We start from the raw sequence: 23,174 nt of genomic DNA, 5'->3' as shown, positions 1-23,174 counted from the left end.
CCACGAAGGGAAAGGAAAACTAAAGACCACAATCTATCCTATTTCTCTTGGATTTTTAGATGTTTACCTATTATGTTCATCAATGTTGCATTTGAATAATTTGATAAGAGGGACGATGATGATCTCTACAACTAAAAGATCCATCCCTTTTAAATTTTAAGTGATACTGATCCTTTCCTTTGTTTTTTTTTTCAAGTTAATCAGAATCGTTTGTTTGACATTTTAATCATTGTTCTTTCTTATATTTGCCGACTCAAAATCTCTCATATATCTTATTTTTAATATATCTTCTTGATCTATAAATCTCTCCATTTCTCATTTTTATTCGTAATATTCTCAACCCTGGCTTATACTCAAATTTCTTATCACTTTTACCATTACTTCTCCATTTTCCTGTGATCATCATGGTCTTATTTCTACCTTTATTCTCAAAATTCAAAATAGTATTTCCATTACAAGTGTATAGTCAAGACATTGAGCAAATCCTTTTTTTTTGTCACTGTCTCTTTCCAATTGTGTCTATATCTTTAGAAATTTTGATAAATGAATACTTCTTTTCATTTTTCTAGGATTTCATTTCTGCTGCAATTGGAATACTAAATTATAGAATTGTTTGAAATACATCATTTCATGGAATTCCAAAAACTATTTACCAGTTACATGGAATTTTTCTTTTTTTCATTTCCACATAAACTTTTAAAAAATCCTTAGTAAATTCTACTCTAATTGTTTCATATTAAAAAGGCTCGTGAATGTGTGGAATGATTGGAGTTCCAATTCTAATTCCAATTTCAGTTTCTATTCTATTTTTTCCATTCCACATATTAAAATTTCTTTTATTTCATGTATTTCTTTGAGGAATAACCAGTTATCGCCTTCTTCTTAATCCAATTCTTAGCTTTTAGAACTTAAATATTGAATCATAGACTTTGGGCTCTTGATTTAGTAGGCCCGTGTTTATAAAGTAAAACATGAATACAGTTTCTTTCTCTTGCAAGAGAACATTGCTGCCCCGCTTAATCTTGAATTTGAATCAGTTTGCTATTGTCATGGATCTCGAGCTACGGTTCAAAGAGTTGAGTTTGGAGATTTAACAAACTTGCTCTCTTTTACATCACTTGAAGTCTACTCCCATTGTTTGATATGCCAAAGATTAACATTGTTTGGTTTATAATACATCAGAACGTTTTGGTCGTTAAAAAAAATTATAAGGTATTAAATCTAAGTATGATTGTTTGCCAAAATTATGTGAATACAAGAAATATAGAACATATAGATGTATTCAAGAAGTTGAAAAGTAAGACCAAAAGCTAATAGCAGAAAATAGAAAATGTGAAAAAATGGAAAACATAATAAAAAATAAAGATTAAATAAAAAGATGAATTACAAATATGAAGAAGAAGAAACTTAGACAAAACATCTCAAGATGCACCACAACTAAAAAGATGAACCACTTTTACTATGTAAAAATATGTACTTATGATGTAATGAGCTATAAATTAGATCTTTATAGTATATACAACTTTAAATATTTTAATGAAATTACACAAATCTGGCATTAGTTATATTTTATATTAAAACCTACTTATAATTTAGCTAATGAGTTGGTCATATAAAGGTGTATGCAGATTATGTTCTCTTCATCGGGATCTACACTAATGTATCGACCAGCAAGCACCAATATACCTGGAGATTGTCATAAAATTAACGAAAAATCAGAGAACTAGGACGTTAACCGCAATTAACCCTTTATGCTTAAAATGCAAATGCAATAGTATAAATGCTTACTCCATTCATCTTTATCATATTCCGAAAGTAGTTTCTCGATATGCCACTTTAATGTCTTTGGACTCTTTTACTTCTCAGCAACAGTAGCGTTTGGAACAGAGGATCTCACTACCAGCTATCCATAATTATATATATATATATATTTTTTAAACTACATAATTAATTAATTATAGTCCATCTAGGTTTTAAAGTAAAAGCCATCAAAATTTTAGATGTTTTCTTTTGAAAATAATTGTACTAACTCTACACAAATCTGACATTAATTAAATTTCATATTAAAACTACCTAAGTATATTGACAGTAAGAGTGTAACAGAACAAGATAATTAAACTAATGAGTTTGTCATAAGAAGGTGTATGGGTTGCTCTAGATTTCATCTATATATGGTTTATTTATTTTATGTTATATATTTTTTTAAAAAAGATAAATGAAAATAGTGATTATAAACTGATTTTAAATATTTAATTAAAAATGAAAGGGATTAATATTTAAATTATGGTTATCAGCTTAAAAACAAAAATGGAAAAATAGTTAGATTCGTGACTGACAACGAAATTATTTTTGACAAAAGGTGCAACAAGTAATTACAGTTTCCGCCTTTTATTTCATATATAAATAATGAAATACGTTACTTTATATATGTTGATTATATATATATAAATATTTGTGTGTGTTCAAATAAAGCCAAATTGCAATTAGTATTAGCACACAGATGCTGATATGGATGCATAAAAAGAGAAAAGGCATAATTAATATGTATAGATATGCAAATCTAGATTACTTTTAAGTCAAATATAATTTATTACCCGAATTAATTATTTTGGTCAAATATGATTTTGTTACTTTTTAATTGAGTAATTCAAAATGTCTTTGTGTGTTTTCAATATATATACTAGCAATAGTGATGAGAAAATATTCAGTATGAAATAAACAAAAAAAATTCAAAAAAAAAAAACATAAAAATCATTTATTAAATTTTGCATCATGAAATCTGGTACTTTGTTTGTGGTTTCTTGTGTTCTCATATTTTTCGTGCTGCTTAATACAAAAGGTAATATATATTATATATATATGGTTTCGATTAGAAAACATTTTGATGGTATACGTTTTATAAAACTTGTATTTATTGCATTATCAATTTTATTATCTACCAGCTAATATTTTGTTGTTGATATAAAATAGTGGAGGCAGACGATTGTGCGCCACAACTTGATTACCTTCACAGCGGAAAATGTGATCCAAATCCAACGACGGCTGCCAGGCAATGCGTATCCGAAATTCAAGACGCATGCTATCCTCGTTGCAGTTGTAGAAATAACGAAAGTGGACACCAGTGTACATGTTTTCATAAATGAATTATACATTGATATGATTTACTGTATCTTCATAACTAAAATATATTTAATAAAACTTACATATTAATCCATAGTGTAGGTACGAAAATAATAATATATATATATTCGTACAAATATAATATACACAGTGACGAATACTGATGAAGAATATTTCGGACATATGAATGATTTTTGATTAATTAACCTATAATATTTCAGATTCATTAAAAAAAAGCTTACAAATAGATTCTCTTTTGGATATGTAAATGGACCAACAACAAAGATCTATATATGTATATGTATTCATGAACAATGTCATTTGATTTCATGTAATAGTTAAATTGTGTTGGTGTCACAAATCTTTTTTTTTTATTTACTATTTGGCCACAAGGTCCCACATGACTAATATCAAATACTCCTGTTATTTAAAGATAGATTTTTTTGGTATTTTCACATATATTAAAAAAAACACATCAATCATGCATAGTTTTTTAAAAATTTATCAAATTCTAATGTTTTTTTAACCAATGGTCTTTCAATAATCCAATTAATTTTATTGAAAATTGTAATTTTTATATAAAAATATAAAAAAAAAATTTTGTGAAACAATTTTTTTTCTAAAACTTATATCTTAATCAAACAAAGGAAGTATAATTTTCAAAATTTTAGTTTTTACTTGCGTGCGGCAATCTATTAGACATAATACGTAATAACATGTTGGTTAAACCGGTATAAACAGTCTTGTAACAAAATTTAAGATATTAAAGAGACAGAAACATCATGCTCTTTCTTTGGTTTCAAAACATCGAACAAACACAGTCGATCATACATCCGTTGTCCTGTCACTTTCAATTGCATGCCACAATCCTCAGCAAACATACACATAAGAGTAAATATATTGACCCGAAATAACTGAAGTTAAAATATTGACCCCGTAATATACATATACGGATGGTGCCTGGAAAGCAGACTCTGTGGTTGCAGATTCAGGATGGGTCTTCAGAGACAAACACCAAGAGGTAGGGAGAGGAGGAAGATCTCATCATCACGTTGCATCACCACTTCTTGCAGAAGCTCTAGCCATTAGAGATGCTCTACTTCACGCCTTCTCACTCGGCTTCACCTCGATCTGGCTTCGATCAGATGCTCAAGCGCTCATCACGGCGATCACCACGAAGCGAAGACCGACAGAACTCTACGGAGTGTTGTCGGACATCGATTTGATTTCTTCTCTGTTTTCAGTTTGTCGTTTTTCATTTTGCTCTCGGACTTCTAATGAGATAGCGGACGCGTTAGCAAAAGTCCACCTTTGTATTGCTCCCATGGGCCAACTCGTTTAGCTTCTATAATATCTCTATGTTGCGCAAAAAAAATGTCAATCGGATTATTCTTTCGTGTCTTCGTCATTTTGTATTTAGATACTAAACAAAATTAACACGACTATTTGTCTACTATATGGATGAGCTCGTGACAGTAATAATTTAAGTTAATCATTTGGGTATAGTTAGGGACTTAGGGTTAACCATCGTTTGAAAACGGTTCGGTATAGTAAGAATTTGTTTTATCCTTTAACCAAATAAATTAAACCAAGTAAACTGTTTTAAACCAGATCGGTAAAAATTTAATCTATTCGTTGTTGGGCCCACTCGAAAGCAGGACCCTCCAAAAATAGGCGTATGCCACTTAGCGTGGAGAACACACGGTATTCTTTAGTAAAAGGCGAAAGAATAGTGAAAAATTTACGCTCTGGCATACTTTTCACTTATTCCTTATCACTCTAACATACTTTCTCCATGTCACATACTTTCTCATGTGCAATTCTCTAACTTACCCTTCAACCAAAACCAGAGACAAAATGTAAAAAAACATAAAAACCTAAACCAGATGAGTAACTAACCAAAGAAAAAAAAACTTTATCTTCTCTCCCGAACCTTTTCCTCCACTCTTCGTTTTCTGCAACTGAATCTCCGGTGACCGGCGTGTGGTGGCTCCTTTAGCACCATCGCCGGTCTAGTTTTATTTATTTAGGTTTCTAGTGTGTATTTTGTATTTTTTTTAAGCTTTGGATGTGGATCTGGAGAATTCAGATCTAAAAGTTCATTTTTGGACATATTTGTCGAGGTGGTCATGGACGGTCTGGTATAGTGTCTGTCGTGGCCTTGCGGTGGTCTGGAGCTATATGGTTGGATCCGGAGCCGGTGAAGTGCCTCGATCTCCTCTGCCCATGAGCTTCTCCTGTTTATGGTCCCTTCCTTGTATCTAGTTTATCAGGGTGTAGTTGATGGTTTGAACCCTTTCTATCTTTGATTAGAGTAGAGATGATTATCTCTAGCCTCTACTCAGCAACGGAATGGCATCCAAAAGAAATCAAGAAAATTCAACGCAGCTGTGGACAAAGATAAACTCATGAAAGTTAATGTTTGTTGTATGCTTGGTCACCAACGCAGTTGTGGTCATCTCTCACATCCACTATGTGTGGCCACCATACTGTGGTTTACCATAATTATAGGAGTCCTTCTAAGGGTTAGTTTGTACAAAGAGTTGCTTACAAGGCTACCAATCATTATCTACACATGTTGACTTCATTTGTGTCAGTAAATAATCAAGTGTTTTGGTAGTAAATGTTCGCTGCTAGCTTTATTTGTGGTTTGAACCTACAAAAAATACGTGTGGTCAGGTTATAGTTATCCATGTTCACACAACAGAGACAACCGCAAGTTACATGGCGTCAAACAACTATCTCAAACACGAATAGAAATTTGCAAAGTAGATTACAAATCTTCGAATCCTTACCGCAGATTCCTAGAAGAAAGAAGATTCTTCGTCAAAAACCAGCACGAGAAGAGACAACATTTATTATCCATCAACTTTCCTCTTTTTCTGGATTTGTATTACTTTTAACACCAGTCGTCAAATGAATTTTTCTTTCCTTTAATCTGACGGTCGTTATTATAGCACATCACTCCATAAATCTGACAATTACTTACAACAAGAGAGCCTTAACTAGTCTTTAGCTTTTACAAAATCAGATCGCACATCTCCTTACACACAAGGGTATTTATGTAATAGCAGGTCATAAAGTATGTCTAGAAGTATACCTCCAGCCAGAAGTGCTTTAAACTGTTAAAGGCCCAAGTAAAGTAACTGAGAATGTAAACTTCTCAAGAATAGTTCGCTTTGTGCTCACCACATGGCTGCGTGATTTTTAACGGAGACGAGAGAGTCTCTGTTATAATACAACTTCTGCTGATAACGTCAATCAGTTTTCCGATGTGGGACTCTCGAACCAAAAGGCCAAAATGTCGTTTACTTATTTGCAACTCTTCATGGGCCTTTTATGAGCCTATAATAATTTAAGCTTTGAACAGAAATGATGTCACCTTCTTTTAAGTCGAGAGAAAACCGATTACTGAACCTGAACCAATAGATTATTTCTTGCCAAAGAACCAATAAATGGTTTTCTTCTACTAATCTACTGCAATATTAGGTCATGTTTTTTTTTAGCTGTAGAAGTTGGGAAGAATCCCATAAGGTGGATCAAAACTTTCATTTTTTTCTTTGGGCGTCGAACTACATGTGAAGTCAATTTAGATATAATACAACCACAGAAGGTGGATTTCATATACTAGTGTACTATTCAAGAAAATTAAATTATACTACCTGCTATTATGGTGCAATAATATTGGAATGAATGTCTCAAATAAAGAACTCTTCCTAGCAGGTAAAATGATACCAAATTAAAATAAACTTGTTTGAAGATAATTAAAACTTTATTTTTTTTTATGTAGATCAAACCGGGTTAAAATAGATGTGGTTTTCAGGAAACCTTTTCTATCGGCTTCTACCTGATTTTATTGTATCAAAAATTGACAAAATATATATTTGAAATATTGCATATACTGTATTAAGTTTTTCACTTTTCCAAATATTAATAGCGAATTTTAAGAAATATATATATACATTATAGTGAATTAAGTTAAGTTCTTTGAAATATTTGAAGAAAATATGTTTAACAAGTTAATTGATTAAAACTTTGTTAGAAGATTAAACTATATAACTATAATATTTGTATCTCGACGAATAATCATATTCTGAAAAGAAATTCTACATATCTGACATCTCGGGTAGTTTACATACCTGATTAAGTGTATAGTAAAGAACTAGTTATAAACCTGAATTTTGCAGATGTCATCATATGAATCATGAGTGTATATACTACTGAAAAAGGCAATCTAGGTGAATGGCATATTCCATAGGATGATCCAAAATTCCAAGCATATTCACGTAAGACTCCCCTTGATTCCAGCATCATCTGCTTCCACTTCCACTAATATATATGTATATATAGAAGTTTTTTAAAAAACATTCCCAATACTCTCTTTACACTATACGATTATTCCCCTTATGTGTTATTGTGTATTTTGTTACTCAGCATGCAATATATAATAACTACAAAATAAATACGTGTATATGTGCCAAATAACATATTGCATCCATCTATGATACAAAAGGAATATCCTTTATAAAGAACATTAACAAACATGATATATATACATTAACAAAAGTCTTTGACTCTTCTCTCTTGCTTTGGTTTTTTCTTGCTGTTAGGTTCTTTGTGTTTAGTTTATTTTATGTAATTTCTGCTTCTAGTTTTCCCTGTAATTTCTGTCAAAACTTAAAAATCTTGGTATAAAATTTAACATTTTAGCAAAAAAAAAAAACATTACAAACATGATATATATTCATTGTTTTAATAACCTGTTTTCTTAGAAAAAATATGAAAAAGTAATGAGAAAAAGTGGAAAGAACACTAAGACGGGTTTTCGGTGTATCTTTTTAAATGTCTTCATGACCATAGACAAACAAAAAAGTAGCACAAATCAAAGAAAAATAAATTAAAATCTATAAAAACCCCTAGCAAGCCTCCATTATTGAAACCTTCTCTTAATTTGGCAGAACACCGCAAATCAAAAGAGAACGGCCATCCCCTAAGGTGAAGAAGAGAAAAACCTCTGATTTATCTTAGAGGTTTATATCTTCAGGGATGGCCAAAAAAAAGGAGATTACTAATTAATGTCTAGTTTAAGTGATTTTGTGTTCTTGTAAGGAAAGTGTTTTAAGATATGGAGCAATGAAGACTGCAGAAGGCTGATGATGGAGAGACAGCAAGTTTTCTTTATCTCAATCTAGAAATTGGGCAACTTCTATCCTTTGGCAAGCTTCGGTTCCCCTCGGAATCAGCAGATTATGAACTACTTTGTAATATCTCTCTTATCTATGTTATGTTTTCTTTATCATGTTTGTAATGTATCCACTAACATGGTATGTTCTTTGCGTGAGGAATAAAAAGAATATTCGGATTTGAGATATAAAGTTCGAGCGTTAATTAGTTTTGTTGGAGAGAGTCTAATATATTTAGATAATAATAGTTACGCCAAGTTTCTTTTGTCAAAGGGTTTTTCCAAATATCTTTAGAACAAATCCATGCAACTAGTAGCACTACACAACATCTACGTTCAAATTTTACTTATAAAAAAAAACATGTATACTGAGCACTAAGTCTAAATCTTGAGGCATATAGCTTAGCAGTGGACTGGCAAATGAAAGGCTCTATTATATTAAATTATTTTCTAAATATAAAAGGGCTCTATACAAATTCAAAGACCAAGGAGAATAGATTAGACTACATTACATTACATGATGTAACTAATTAATACTAAACAAACCCAAATGTCTCAAAGAGTGGTGCTATTTAAATTGGTGGCGAAAGAAAGACCTTCCTTGGATAACACGTCAAGACTCAATGAAAAGGTTGTGCTCGTGCCACTTTAGCAATGGCCTTGTTCTCCTCTGGATTTCCTCCTTCTCGACACACTCCAACTACTCATTCCACAAGCGTAAAGAGAGAGCAAGAATATTACAAAAGTCTCTGCATTACCTCCTTGCTGGCTTCACGGTATTCCCCAGTGACCTACCACTTCTATCTTCACCAGACGCACATTTAGTGGCCAAGGAACTGCTCACAATCTCTTCCATCTTCTTGAACCAAGGCCAATAGCTAGCTGATGTTCCACCACTGTTCATCCTGTGCCTTTATGCTTATAACAAACACGTGATTGAACCAGACTTGAATCATAACCAGATCATGAACCAATTTCTTATATTTAACAAAATTGTAATCTAGTTTAATAAATATGTTTACAACAGATGCACCCGTGGCCTAATGGATAAGGCGTTTGACTTCTAATCAAACGATTGTGGGTTCGAGTCCCACCGGGTGTGAAGGTTTTTCTTTCTTTTTGACTCTTTTCATTTATTTCAGTGATAAAATTTGTTCTTTTTTACAGCAGTAGACAGTAATAATTTTGATGTAACTTCTACAGTTAATCATTTATTTATATACGTTTTGGCTCTATTTAAAAGAAGAATAATTTGCTGATATGTCGAAAATTTGATCAATTTAGGACCAGATCATCACGGCGTTTGAAACATTTTTTTAAGAATTTTTTTTCATGATTTGGGGCTTTTTTGCCCACGTAAAAAGCCTCCAATTTTTTTGGGGCCAAGACCAATTTTTAACCGGTTGTGCCCAGATCCGCCCCTAGGCATCCTCTCATCCTGAGTGATTTGAATAATATGATATGTATTTGCATACAAATCTACAACAGAATTACTTGTTAGATCAAATTTATTGGAAGGTTAGCCCTCACATTATTTGCTGAAAGGTATCCAAAGTCTACAGATTACAGCATAGTGACTGATAAGAGCTCGTAGGCAATAAAGGTTACATATTGGGCTAGCGTAATAGGCCCGTGACATAAAAGCCCATCTAACAGACCCGAGACTCACAGGTTTTGTTCCAACAGAGAGCTCAAGAACAACCATGGACACAAGGAAGACTCCCATGGCTTCTACTACTTCCTCAGATTTGGTCTCTCCATCACAGCTTTAAACTCAGTGCATTAGAAGCTTGAAAACTGTGTCTTCACTTACCAAGACGTACTCGTATCCAAGAACTTGAGCTCGGTTTCTGAACTCCTCCATTTCTTGTTCCGGCACTTGGATCCCGACCAGCACATTTGCACCTGCCCCACCCTGTTTTGAAAGAAGGAACCATTGAAGTTACAACAAAGCTTTCTTGTGGTGTAATGGTGAACTCAGATACAAACCTCTGCACGGTAATGGAAAAGGCTAATGTTCCAACGAGGACTGAAAGAGTCCAAGAAGTTCATCAGAGCACCCGGTCTCTCTGGGAAGGTGAATTGGCATAGAACCTCTTCTTCAACACTTGATCTTCCACCCATCTGAACATATACAAAGTGTCATTCACATAACCAAACTTTCATCAATCAATGAGAGTTATTGACTTTAAGGGACGTACCAAGTAACGCAGGTGATCTTTTACTAAGTCACTGCTTGTAAGGTTCCTAGTTCTGAGCTGAGAAGATTCCATTCTCTTCTCTAGTGCTTTGAGCTCTCCGGGTGTGTGCACTCCAACACTAAGCAACAATTCACAACACTGTCCGGATTAGAAGACGAATAACAACGAATAAAGAATATTTTTTCCAGGAACAGACTTGCCTGTATAGTACAACAGATTCCTTTTCAGACCCACATCTATACTTGAACTCTGTTATGTTCATTGATCCAACCTGCATCGATCAAATGAATTATATTAACGGGACTAACTGCTACATGCTGTAATACCAAAACACGCACCAGTTCACAGAATTTCTTAAAGCTTCCAGGCTTTTCCGGCAAGATAGTAGCAAGAACAGCCTCCTGTTGCCTACCGACATTAGCCAGCTCCGTCACAATCCTCAGCTTGTCGAAGTTCATGTTTGCACCACTGGTTATGGCAACAACATTCACGTCCTTAAGACCATAATATTTACAGTACGCTTCAGCTCCAGCGATCGCAAGAGCACCTGCTGGTTCCAAAATGTTCCGTTGCTCCTCAAACATATCCTGTAGAGAGATAAAAGTATATGATCATTGCTTGTGAAATTGCTACAAACCGTATCACAAGCGTTGTTACCTTTATCGATGCACAAATAGCATCACGAGTGACGAGTACAACACCATCCACCAGATTTCTGGATATACGAAAAGTCTCTTCCCCAACTACTTTGACTGCTACACCATCTGCAAAACCCCCAACCTGGTCTAGTATCACTCTCTCGCCGTGATGCAGCGACAACGCCATTGTATTTGCATCTGCTGGCTCCACACCAATGATCTTCACCTGCATAACCCCACAATAAAGCCACAATAAGGTGACAACACCAAAGCAACAAGAGTGCAAAAGAGTTGCACACTGTACCTCAGGACAAACTCTCTTCACGTAAGAAGCAATACCAGCTATCAAACCACCACCACCGATGGGGACAAATATAGCATGTAACGGACCCTTAGCTTGCCTTGTGATCTCCATCCCCACAGTCCCTTGTCCGGCAATAACGTCAGGGTGATCAAACGGAGGTATAAACGTCAAACCTTCTTCCTCAGCTCGTTGCTTAGCAAATGCTTGTGCTTCATCATACGAATCCCCAACAAGAACAACCGTAGCACCCAAATTCTCCACAGATTGCCACTGTTTTTGTTTTTGTTTTTTCATAGACCAATCAGATACTAACTTCAGATTCAACAAGGATTCAAAGACATCACCTTGATCTCTGGAGTTGTGCGAGGCATAACAATCACGGCGGTGCAGCCGAGTTTGGCGGCAGACAAAGCAACTCCTTGAGCATGGTTTCCAGCTGAGGAGCAGATGACTCCTTTCGCTAACTGCTCAGCTGGAAGCTTCACCATCATGTTGTAAGCTCCACGTAGCTTAAACGAGAACACCTGAACCATCATCAACCACACAGATCCACACTTAAATGTAGCCTCAAATTCATACATTACTCAGCAAAATTCTAAAAATCTGTCTAGGCGGCTTCTAAGCGGCTTCTAAGCGTCTGCCTAGTCAGCATATCAGGTAGAAACAATTTTTGAAACAATTATTTTAAAGATTGGTTTAGAAGTTCGAAAAATCGACTTAGACACCCGCCTGAATATTAATCCTCTATAAGAAACCTAACCACTGTCTAGTCAGCAAATCAGAATTAAACTATATTTTAACCACCATCATCAACCACACAGATACACACTTAAACGTAGCCTCAAATTCATACATGACTCAGCAAAATTAAGTGTTATAAAAATCCGTCTAGTCGGCGCCTAAACATCCGTCTAGTCAGCAAATCAGAATTAAACTATATTTTAAACAATTTTTAAAAATATAGTCTATGCTTTTGAAAAATCGGCCTAAGAATATGATTAATGCGAATCTCTTAGGGTGGAGTTCTTAGCTTTTCTTAGTTAAAAGCTAAGAGACGTTTTTTATATTAGGCTAAGAACTCCAGCCTAAGAAACCCGCATTAACCCGAGTTTTTAATTTGAGGATCTTAACTCATGATTTGACCCTTTTTTTTTACGGCTAAGAGTCGGCTATTATATCTCTTATTTAAGAGACATTACTTAGCTTTTCTTAGTTAAAAAGCCAAAGCTAAGAACTCCAGCCTAAAAGTCCGGGTTAATCATGGTCTAAGCTCCGGACTGACTCCTACTTGTAACCACCACCTAGCGATTTCTTGAACATTAAAAATGAACTCTTTCAATGTGAAATCAGAATCAGAGTGAAAATGAAAGACTTACAGGTTGCAAGTCTTCTCTCTTGAGAAACAAGCGAACACCTAACCTCTCCGATAGCTTCTTGGCCAAGTGGAGTGGCGACTCAATCGCCACGTCATAAACCTTAGTGGACAGTATGTTCGTCAAATACTCCATCGCCTCCGCGATGCTCCCGTTCTCGGGATCGCCCGTACGCTCCGGAACCGCGCCGAGGTAACCGGCCGGGTACTGGAGCGAGCTCGGAGAGACCTTGAGACGTGGCTGAGGAGAAGCGAGAGGAGCCACTGACGTTTCGTCTCGGGTGATAACGGCAACCGGAGAGACGTGGTTTTTTCGAGATAGATTGGTTCCGATAACCGGTTTAAACCGGAGGTTGCTGCGGCCGTTACAGGGAGGTAGGGGAATGCGGTGAAGGGGTTGACCTAGCATTTGGGAACGGAGAGAGGAAGGAGCCGTTGGAAGCCTGACGGAGTCCATGGCGGCTCTGTTTTAGGGAGAGATTGTGGTGGTAGGTGGTGGCGGCGGCAACAAAACTATCTGTGACTCAGATTGATTGATTACTTATTCATTCATTATATAAACGCACAACTTTTTTTAAAAATTTAATGCGTTATGCATTTTCTGTCATGCATTGCATAACGACAAATGCATGTGGTGGAACATCAACATGTTGTGGGGGAAAAAGGATGGTTTCCTCTGGTGGTTCCACCTTGATTTTTTTCATTTAAGCCTACGAATGGTGACTGCGGTTTGAGCGGTGCGGGACAAACGGTTCAACTGCGGTGCAGTTTTAACAGTTATAAAAATGTATAGATATATAATATATATAAAAAATTTTGTTATTGTTAACTGCATGACGGGACGATGATCACTATTCGAAGCCTTAGTTTTTTTAAAATTAAAGATTCAAATAATGTTTTCCACCAGTAATCACTTTTTTTTAATTATTTTTCTTGCTATTTAATCCGGCGTGCATTAGATTTTTTCTCTCTAATTAGTAATAAATTAATTACACACCACTGATACTTTGATTAAGGTCTAACTTGTGGATGAGAATTCCAATTTTATCCATTTCACTATCCCTCTATCTGCCAGACACAGTTGAGCGCGCTCACTCTTTGACTCAAGACAGAACAATCTGGTAAGAGTAACAAAAAAACAGTGATCTTAACAATGAAACTTATTTACCCTCACTCTTCCCTCCATTCCTTTTCCATCAAGCACACTCTCTGTTTCTCTCTACTCACCATCACGTATTGATTAGCATTTGTACGTTTTGAATCCATAAACCAAGACAAGGAATCAGGCAAAAGCATTGTAAAATTTGATCAGAGCTACGGAAGATTAAACTGTATCAGAAGAATCTGTTTAATGGAGAATACCCAGCTAGTAAGGACCACCTCTCTTCTCTTATTCCTCTCTGTTCCTATACTTTTGTTCTTTGCAAAAAGCATAAGGTGATAAGATACTTTGCTTAAAAATTAGGATCTAAACGCTGGAACCCCCAATGCCTGTAGTTATTTTGGGACTGTGATATCTAGATAGATGAAGTTACAAAATGTAAAATTACCTACCAGAGAAGATTGGAGGGTTCATCCAAAACATCAGTGATTAGAAGTTGTAGAGGCCAAGGGATTTAGCAGGCGTCTTTGCCTGACCGCCTCTTGCATTAGCCGTCCCGTGCCTGAATGGATTCCTGGCGTTTGCTGCTTCAGTTACCGTCACAGACGTCTTTGTCTTCAAAGCCCACAACACAAGAAAAACTTCAATATATAAGCTATTTTCCTACTCAGTTGCTTAATATGGGTTGCTATTACATCATGTGTGCTTTTAACGGTAATAACTTACAGCGGCAAGTCTCTCTTTGTGAATATCTGTTGTCAGCTGCTAATCATTATCAAAGAAAAGAACCAAAGGCGTTAGGAAGCTACTTTGGGCAAGTTGATTACACAAAAAATATGTAAAATGATTCTTACTGGCTTTCGAAATGTCTTGATCTCGTCACTGCTAAAACCAGGAGGCCTGATATTCCAGTTCTTTGTACATTTAAGGAAAAGAGATACCAAACCGAGATTAAACATTGTGACTGGAAACAGAAATCAAAAGAAACGGGCACAAGCAGAACTAACCAACATGGAGCAAGATGTCCTTAGCCAAAAGTTGTGATCTGCATAGAAAGATACACAACGAGTTGGAGTTAGAGAAATAAACCCATCAGAGAGATAAAAAATTTCTCTTGATCACAATATTCACATATAGCGTGTTGGAAAACAAAGGGGTGTGAGCTACTTACTGCCTCCACAAAGTCTTCAGCAATATCGGCAAGGGTGGCTTCAACCTCTGGATCCAATTTCTCTGATGGATCAATCTGTGGATAGACAAGACATACTAAATTCAGATGATCAATGGATATCATGCAGGGAGGTTGAGTGCAGAACATCAACTATTCATTATGTGAGAATCAAGCCGCGAGAGTGAGAATAATAATCTGTTATGCGGTTAATACGCAAAATGGAATCCCAGGGTTGAGAAATTAAAGAGAGGTCAGTGGATACCTGCTGAAATAGCTCATCAATGCTTCTTTTTCCCAGGATACGATCATCAGACTCCTCATTCACAGATGAAACTGTTTTAGCTTGGTTCCCTGGTTGAGGCATAGGAGGTTGGGCTGGCATTGCCAAAGGGTAGCTTTCTGATTTTCTGAACCTTGGACAGGGGTCGGTTGATGTGGGTGAGGTAAAAGGTTGCTGCGGAGATATCAATTGTTGAAGTTGCTCTTGAGGCTGTGAAGTCGATGGTGACGTGGAAAGATGTTGATGAGGAACATGAGATCTGTGGTGCATGGAGGGATTGTTTACTAGCGGTCTATACGAAGGGGGTGCTAAAGGCGGCTTCCCTTGCGTTGAAGATGATAACCACGGTTGATTAGTTGCATGCAAGCTTTGTTGTGCTGCACCATTAGATTGGACACCCAGGAGAGCCAATAGATGAAGGTCTCATAAGGCTATATGCCCTCGAAAGTTCTGCCGTAAGAAAAGAGTTTGCAAACAAAGTTCTATTCATTATCAAGTTTATAAAAAGGAACACAAAGTAACAATGAAAGAAGAGATGAACCAATGCAAAATGATCAACACGGTTATGCTACAGCTGCAGATAACATTGAGCCAATACTCCCCATCATCCCAAACTCCTTGTGATCCTTGCATCAACCTAACCTGAACACACAAAACAAAGTTGTAGCATCTTCTGAGCTATAACAATCACAATTCTTTGAAAATTCACCTGCGGGAGACTTGTATTGGATGTAGCTTCTGACATTCCGACTGTTCCACGACCCGACCCGCCGTATTGCTGCCCAGAAGATCACGGGAAAGCAGAAGGCGGAGTCTGAGAGGGGCTCGGAATCGGGGAAGCTGGAACGCCAATCTCCATACCACCTTTTGATTCCCAGTAAGAGGCGGAGACGACGAAGAGGACGCCGGAGCTGATGAGGAAGATAGCAATGGCGAAGATGCAGATGAGAAATGAGTGTCAGAGGAATGTTGCTGCTATGGTCTTGAATACGAGAGTGGAGGAGGTCGCGCCAAATACTGGGGGATATGTTGCTGCTGTTGCGTCGCCGGAGATGTCACCGGAGAGGGATTAGGGTTTGGACTGAGCGATTGTGACGGCGGGGTTGGAGAAGAAGGAGTTGGGACTCGGATTGGTGGAAAGTGTTTTCTGAATCTGTGATAAAACCGCTGGTTACGAGGTCGTACTCGACGGTTTAGACGGTGTTTCCGGTGGTTGAGACGCCGGAGAGATTTGCCGGGGCTGATCCATGTCAGGGTAGTGACTGTGGAGGGAAGTGATATCGATTATCGAGGATCTATCAAACCGGAAATACCGGTACAGAATTATAATACTAAACCGCATTTAAATAACCGCATGCCATTTTGGGCTTCAACTATTCCCTTTTACCTCTAGAACTTAGTTTGGTCAATTATCTGTAGCCCACTTTAATGTACAGACTCGTACCCGATTCTTTTGTATGTTTTCTTCTGAAATTTTTATTTTCTATGTTTGCCTACTTATATATTAAAACATGACTCACAATCTTGTGTGATTTAAAAAAAAATAAACTTAATATACAAATTCCTTAAAAGTTATATTTAATCTCTAATCTTATTATTTAAATTTTGAGTCTACCAACATTTTTTATTGGGCTATCAATAATTGGATTTAAACAATAGATGATCCATTGGATTTATAGATAGTACAAATTAAGTAGATGTAATTTAATGTTGTAATACTATACCTCTATATCTTAAATATTTGTCGATGTTAACTTTTAAAATTATAAAAAAAAATTTTAAAATAACAAAAATCATATTATCTAACAATGATTAATCTTTGCTACCTTAAACCAATAAAAACAAATTTTAAACTATATAGTTTATTTTAAAAATTAAACAAAAAGTAAATGTTTAATTATTTACTCGATAATATAAATCTATGAACCGAAAAGTTTATTTTTTAAAAAAACTTTCTAAATTTGTGAAATGTTACAATATCTTTGAATATGACAATACAAAAATATTTTACTAATCTTTATATATACAGTTACGATTTAATAATGAAATAATAATCCAAAAAAATATATAGAAGAAAATACAAATACATGTGAAAGTTTGAAACAATCTATTCAATGAAAAAATATACCGTAAACTTATTAATTATTATGTTTTAAAAATTGATAGACACATATATATTATAATATATACTAATTTAAAATTGAAAACAAAATATTTATATAAAAATAAATAAAAACAAAAACCCGTCGAGATCTAGTTTGTTTTAGATCTTGATACATTGTGACACGGTTTCAAAGTTAGAACGTGATACTACTACATATGTTCAAAGTTACACGCAATCAATGTACTATAACCATACATTGGATACGTTTGAGGGGAAGAGCAGTTTATATATATAGCCTTAAGGACTTGTAAATAAACTACTAGCATGGATTGACCTTGATGTGTTTTGTGGATATGAGTCTTCTTAATTAAGTTTGGACATTATGAAATTTTAGAACAGTGACATGGAAAAGTTTATTTGGGGTATGACTTCTTAGTGCTAACTAAATTAGTGTAGTAATTTAGGATTTGAAATGTTAAATGTAGGTCGTGATAATAGATAGAGATAATCCAAGCAGAAAGAAGATTATATACACATATAAAACATGCATGGTTTAAGATGTTCTCCCGAAAAACATGAAGGCATATATAGATAAAACTTTTGAGGCTCAAAAAGTATAAATAACGTTATGCCCAAGGACGCATAAAGATCTATTAACTTATAAGTTGCATATAATATAATCTCGTTTAAGAGAAAACATCAATGTTCATTAGACATCACAGGATTAAATCTTTTCTTCAAAGTACCAATCTGCTCAAGACTCAGCCCAAAAGCTTTCACAAGCAACTCCTCATTGATCCCTGACCCAAAAACAACCGACGGTATCTTCTGAATCCCGGGGCTTTGGCTATTAAGTCCTCCTAGAATCGTGGCCGTAACATCTCCCACGTTCATCTGAAAATGCACTAGCCCTTTTGGGTACACCATCATCTCTCCCTCTTCCATAACTTTAGCGTAGACTTTATTGTTAGAGTCCACAAAACCGGAGTAAACCCGTCCTTTAACCACGTGGGCTACTTCAGTGGCCCTAGGATGGTAATGTGGCGGGTTTATAGCTCCGGGTTTGAGATCAGCCCGGACAAACGACAAACCCAGTGTGTTAAGGCCCGGGAAGGTTGTCGGGTTTACGGGGACCGTGGCTAGCCCGGTATCGGAGAAGTTTCCAGGGGTTTTAAAGCCGGAAAAGATGAAATCTTCGGTGGTTAGTTCGGAGGAGTTTTTGCATGGGAGATTTGTGGAGAAGGGATGGTGATGAGGAGATGTGATTGGTTTTGGTATACAGAAGTCTTGGATCGGGTCGGGGTCAGAAGCTAATGTGAACCAGACTCTGAAACAGATAAGAAGAAGAGCTTTTGTAAGAAACATAGTGTTTGCTTCCATCTTCTTACTTTGATTTTGAGGCGTGAAGGAGACTTGTCTTGTGTCCGGTTTATATAGGCATTTATTTGAAGGAAGCAAATGAGAAAATGTGGTTAAACCGGCTCAAATTCGGGTACACTGTATGCAAAACATTGAAAATAGTTTTGGTATTTATCAAATAGACGACGGTTATGAAGGTGGGTAAGCTGGTATGGCTTGATTGATAAATTCAATCGTACTTACCGTTCTTCCATATAAAATTTATGTGAATAAAATTAACCGGAGTAAAAGGCTTCGATCCCGACACGCCCGCGATTTATTGTGATTTGATTAAGGCTTAACCAAATTAGCAAAGAGTCTTGATGTGGTGACATAGGCTGAAACATAGGCACGTATTAGGCGTGATCTTTGCGCACTCCATGATGAATAATTACATAATATCCAAAATGATGCATTGTTGCCTATGCTTTTCGTTATGTGTTTAAAATTGTATTACTATTAAGGCATGCCTAGACACATAAACATCGCTTTTCGGTGGTAAAAGCTTAGAAAAAGATAGATTAGTGGGCCAAATCTCTATTCAGAGCAAACTATTGTTCTTATTAAAAAAAGTTATAGAGATTCACAGCCAAATTTTAACAAAGATAAATACTAGAATTTGAAGAAAAATATTCAAATGATAGTCAAGTTGGTAAGTCTTTAGTAACCTCTTACATATCCACCGTAATATTACCAAGTAGATACATCTCAGAAGAAGTGACTGAAAGACAATGATATTTGAAGGGCATGCGATGGACTGCTGGATTTGCTTGTGAATGAAGTTAATAATTATGACATATAATAATGAACAAACAACAGTTCCCACTTTCCTATCATCATTATGTTTTGTATATATCTACAATGTCTTACATATATTATTTGCTGTGATTGGGCACAATAGGTAACCAGAATTACTCGTTAGTGTACTCAAAATATCTTACTCTATATGTTTTTGTTGACTTCTTCGAAAGGTTCATAAACCAAACCGTCACGGGTGCATTTCACTGATGCAAGCAATGATACACTTTTAGTTGAATTTACATAACATATAACCATCCTAGTATGCAGTAATAGTGAAAGTTTTAAAACTAGGTATGTAACAAACGATTTCTTGTTTGTTACCTTGCTAAGTATGTTACTTAAAGCATTGGTTGATGGTTAACACACCACAAAGCTTTTTATTTTCTACTGTATCATTCAAAACAAGTGATCAACCAATGTTGTTTTAAATCAAGTTTTCTTCTTCTCTTTCATAGGTTTCTTTACTTCCTAGCTACTCTCACTTTCACATGCATCGATCACGTCTCACCTTATCATAAACTATATACCATCTACTTTTCACATCTCATTAACATTTTATATAAGAGATACATTATTCTCACATTTAAAAGCCCAATTCATTAATTATACGGTTTGAGAAAGGAGGACGACATGTTTTCTCCTGTGCCAAATATGCATTTTGGACCGGGGTGACCAGGGGCGGATCCAGCCTTTTATTTAATATGGGGCATGCACTATAACAAATATTTTGATCGAGGGCACCTACATAAATTATACAATAATTATAAAGGAAAAAATTAGGGGTGTTCAATCCGGTTATCGGTTCGGTTTCGGTTCGGTTTTTTTTGGTTTTCGGTATTTCGGTTAGTAAAATATAACTACCATTCTAAATCCATATTTACTTCGGTTCGGTTCGGTTTATATACCGTCGGTTTTCGGTTTATTCGGTTTTATACCAAAAAACATAATTATTTTGTTTGAGATCATATTATATGAATTTTAGAGTCATATTGTCAACACCGTCATTTATTAAAAATATATGACATGTTCAAATAAATGAACAAAAAAGTAAAAATGCTTCTACCATCAAATAAAATAATCAAATTTATAACTAAAATCAAAGTTTGAAATTTTGAAAATAAAAATATGAAACAGAACAGAAACATGAAAGAAAAGTTTTTTCACTCTTCCATATTTAGTGTTCATTAAAGTCATGCTTTTTCAATTGAAAAATTTCCATTAATTATTGTCCATCAAATTTATAATCTTCATATTCATTTAGTAAAGACTAAAATAAAGCAAAAAAAATAAAAAAAGACTTAGAAAATAAGATGTCTGAATTGCGATGTATTGTTATTTCGTTATAATTCAAGTGTTTTACAAATTAAGGCTTTTTATTACTATAAAATTATGGTAATAGTTATTAACACAAATTTAACTTATGTAACAAATAGATTTTCATGTATTATTATAAAATAGATATATATTTACATGTTTCTACTTTTAATCGGTTTTGTTCGGTTTATTCGGTTTAATCGGTTATATACCAAACCATATCCAAATCCTACGGTTTCTATAAAATTATATCCATTCGGTTTATATGGTATATACCAAAACCAAACCATATTATCTATTTCGGTTCGGTTCGGTTCGGTACGGTTCGATTTTACCATATTGAACAGCCCTAGAAAAAATCAAAAATAGTGTGGAGTACATGCCACACCCAGTTATTACCTGTGTCAGCCCGTGGGGGTGACCCAACTAAGTATCATACAACTTGTGACATTTGGCATGTTTTGATGCAAACCTTAGAGCATTAGCATTAGGAATATCTCAGCAAAAATATCTTACCATTTATAAAATTGAGATATTTTTGGGTGAGTTTCTTACTAGTTAAAATATTCATCTAATAATATAATATTTTCTGTTTTTTTTTAGTTATGAAATACTTCCAATGAGGTAAATTTTTTAATTAATATTTATATAAGCCAATGATGCAAGGAAACGCAGGCGGCAGGCCTATAATCAGAGATGATTAGTGATTAGTGATTCGTCCAAGTAACCTAACCACGGGCATATCAGTTTGAGTTTCATTGCTTCTATGTTAACAAAATTCCCAAAGGAGCAAACGAGATTCAGCCCTTGGAAGTTTTGATAAAAAAGTTTAATGCTATGAGCAAAACCGAACATTTGGAAATATACAGTTCTTCAGAACTGAAGCCAGCATCTTGAAAGAGAAACTGCACGACCTGCATTCACAAGCTGATGATCCCCAGAGAAGCCACATCCAACTTTCTTAAGTCCAAGGGAGGCGCAAGCTATTAGATAGTTTTTTTTTTTTTTTTTTTTGTCTTAAGAACCTCCATTACTTCAGAGAGTTGTGCTACTGTGAAGGCAGGGATTTGATATATAAAAATCATAACTTCAAAATAAAAACAAAATATTGTACTAACATGAATTGTCATTTTTATAAGCATACTAGGGGTTTGTCCGCGCTTCGCGCGGGATTGTTGACTTTAAACACCACAGTTCAGTCCACCCCGGCAGAAAGTTTGTATTCAAGAGAGAGTGATTTTGAGTTATCTTAAGTAGTATGTGGATCATTTGAAAAAAAAATGTTGGGTGACTGATCGTTTAATTTTGAACCATCAGTTGATATGTCATTGTATGTGTGCATTGAAGTGATAGTTTTGGTGTAAAAGACGGCAAAATGTTGTGTGGTTGTGGCGTGTAGTGACATGGCTGAAATCAGGAACGTCCATAGCTAAATGCTTTGAGGCTCTGTTTTCTGAAAGGAGGTGAACCTTTTTTTCTAGAGTGTAGTCCAAGAGGCTGATCTATATTAGCCAGAGACCATTTGGCATGGAAGTTGAACCCAAGAAACTGTTGCAAGCCTCATATTGGTTGCTTACCTGCAACATTTTATACACACTTGTTAGTTGTACGAACCATTGTGCCTTAAAAAAAACACTCAAATGCGGATGGAGTTCTGGTGTTTGATGCTAAATAGAGAAAATAAAGCAAAGAAGTGAATAAATCGCAACGACACCATCTTTGACTGGTTTATGTTAAGGAAAAGACCAATATGTCGCCGCATATCTGGTTGCAACCGAGGGCCATCGAAATCTAAACTTAAAAAGGCCAAAGGTGATAACTTTTGGATTACTCATCAAGTTTAAAACAAAATGTGACGGAAAACAAAAATTGAACCAAAAAACAAATCCAGTTTCCATAGCTAAACCGAATTCACTGAAGGTACATGAAACTTAGATTGAAGAACATTCAAAATCAGTTAATCTGAAGAAGCAGACACAGATTTTTTTTCTTAAAAATTCCCCATGTATGTTCACTTGAAGCACTTCTCCCAGCTTCGCTTCCATCCTCCAAGGCTCCAACAATGTCCTCGTAATCCTCTTGCTTTTATTTTATATATAAGCTTTGTTACATAGCCAAAACAAACGAATAGAGACAGATTTGAACGTAAGTCAGAGATGGATTCTTCCTTTTCCATCTACACCATGC

General features: G+C 35.4%; 2 protein-coding genes, 1 long non-coding RNA gene, 2 other non-coding genes and 1 pseudogene across 5 annotated transcripts; 1 reads left to right on the top strand and 5 right to left on the bottom strand.

The window, feature by feature from the left end:
- Window positions 1–333: 333 nt before the first annotated feature.
- On the bottom strand, window positions 334–2,776 carry LOC103847865. Its single transcript, XR_628883.2, has 2 exons — window positions 1,789–2,776; window positions 334–1,686 (listed from the first exon to the last, which is right to left on the bottom strand). It is a non-coding gene; the product is annotated as an uncharacterized LOC103847865 (long non-coding RNA).
- Window positions 2,777–4,760: 1,984 nt separating this feature from the next.
- On the bottom strand, window positions 4,761–4,879 carry LOC117129037. The gene has a single exon (XR_004452614.1). It is a non-coding gene; the product is annotated as a U5 spliceosomal RNA (small nuclear RNA).
- A 4,452-nt stretch (window positions 4,880–9,331) lies between these two features.
- Window positions 9,332–9,404, top strand: TRNAR-UCU. Its single transcript has one exon. It is a non-coding gene; the product is annotated as a tRNA-Arg (tRNA).
- A 378-nt stretch (window positions 9,405–9,782) lies between these two features.
- On the bottom strand, window positions 9,783–13,375 carry LOC103847839 (threonine dehydratase biosynthetic, chloroplastic). The gene is made up of 9 exons (XM_009124890.3): window positions 12,822–13,375; window positions 11,790–11,969; window positions 11,446–11,715; window positions 11,161–11,367; window positions 10,842–11,090; window positions 10,704–10,774; window positions 10,504–10,621; window positions 10,292–10,426; window positions 9,783–10,217 (listed from the first exon to the last, which is right to left on the bottom strand). Exons 1-9 carry the CDS (start codon window positions 13,272–13,274, stop codon window positions 10,077–10,079), a joined length of 1,824 nt encoding a protein of 607 aa, XP_009123138.1. The 5' UTR covers window positions 13,275–13,375; the 3' UTR covers window positions 9,783–10,076.
- Window positions 13,376–13,831: 456 nt separating this feature from the next.
- LOC103847827 lies at window positions 13,832–17,008 on the bottom strand (annotated as a pseudogene).
- Window positions 17,009–18,033: 1,025 nt separating this feature from the next.
- On the bottom strand, window positions 18,034–18,916 carry LOC103847816 (germin-like protein subfamily 3 member 2). Its single transcript, XM_009124878.3, has one exon. The coding sequence runs from the start codon at window positions 18,852–18,854 to the stop codon at window positions 18,174–18,176; it is 681 nt and encodes a 226-aa protein (XP_009123126.1). The 5' UTR covers window positions 18,855–18,916; the 3' UTR covers window positions 18,034–18,173.
- Window positions 18,917–23,174: the final 4,258 nt, after the last annotated feature.

This window comes from Brassica rapa, chromosome A01 (assembly GCF_000309985.2).
Source record: "Brassica rapa cultivar Chiifu-401-42 chromosome A01, CAAS_Brap_v3.01, whole genome shotgun sequence".
NCBI classification, from domain to species: Eukaryota; Viridiplantae; Streptophyta; class Magnoliopsida; order Brassicales; family Brassicaceae; genus Brassica; species Brassica rapa.
Note: the sequence above shows the minus strand (reverse complement) of the source record. Positions and strands in the feature narration are given on the sequence as shown.

Coding starts and splice junctions, on each gene's coding strand:
- LOC103847816 (XM_009124878.3), bottom strand. CDS start 18,854: ATGGAAGCAAACACTATGTTTCTTACAAAAGCTCTTCTTCTTATCTGT.
- LOC103847839 (XM_009124890.3), bottom strand. CDS start 13,274: ATGGACTCCGTCAGGCTTCCAACGGCTCCTTCCTCTCTCCGTTCCCAA. Junction 10,775..10,841: donor TTAAGAAATTCTGTGAACTG/GTGCGTGTTTTG, acceptor TGATCGATGCAG/GTTGGATCAATGAACATAAC. Junction 10,622..10,703: donor GAATCTGTTGTACTATACAG/GCAAGTCTGTTC, acceptor ATTGTTGCTTAG/TGTTGGAGTGCACACACCCG.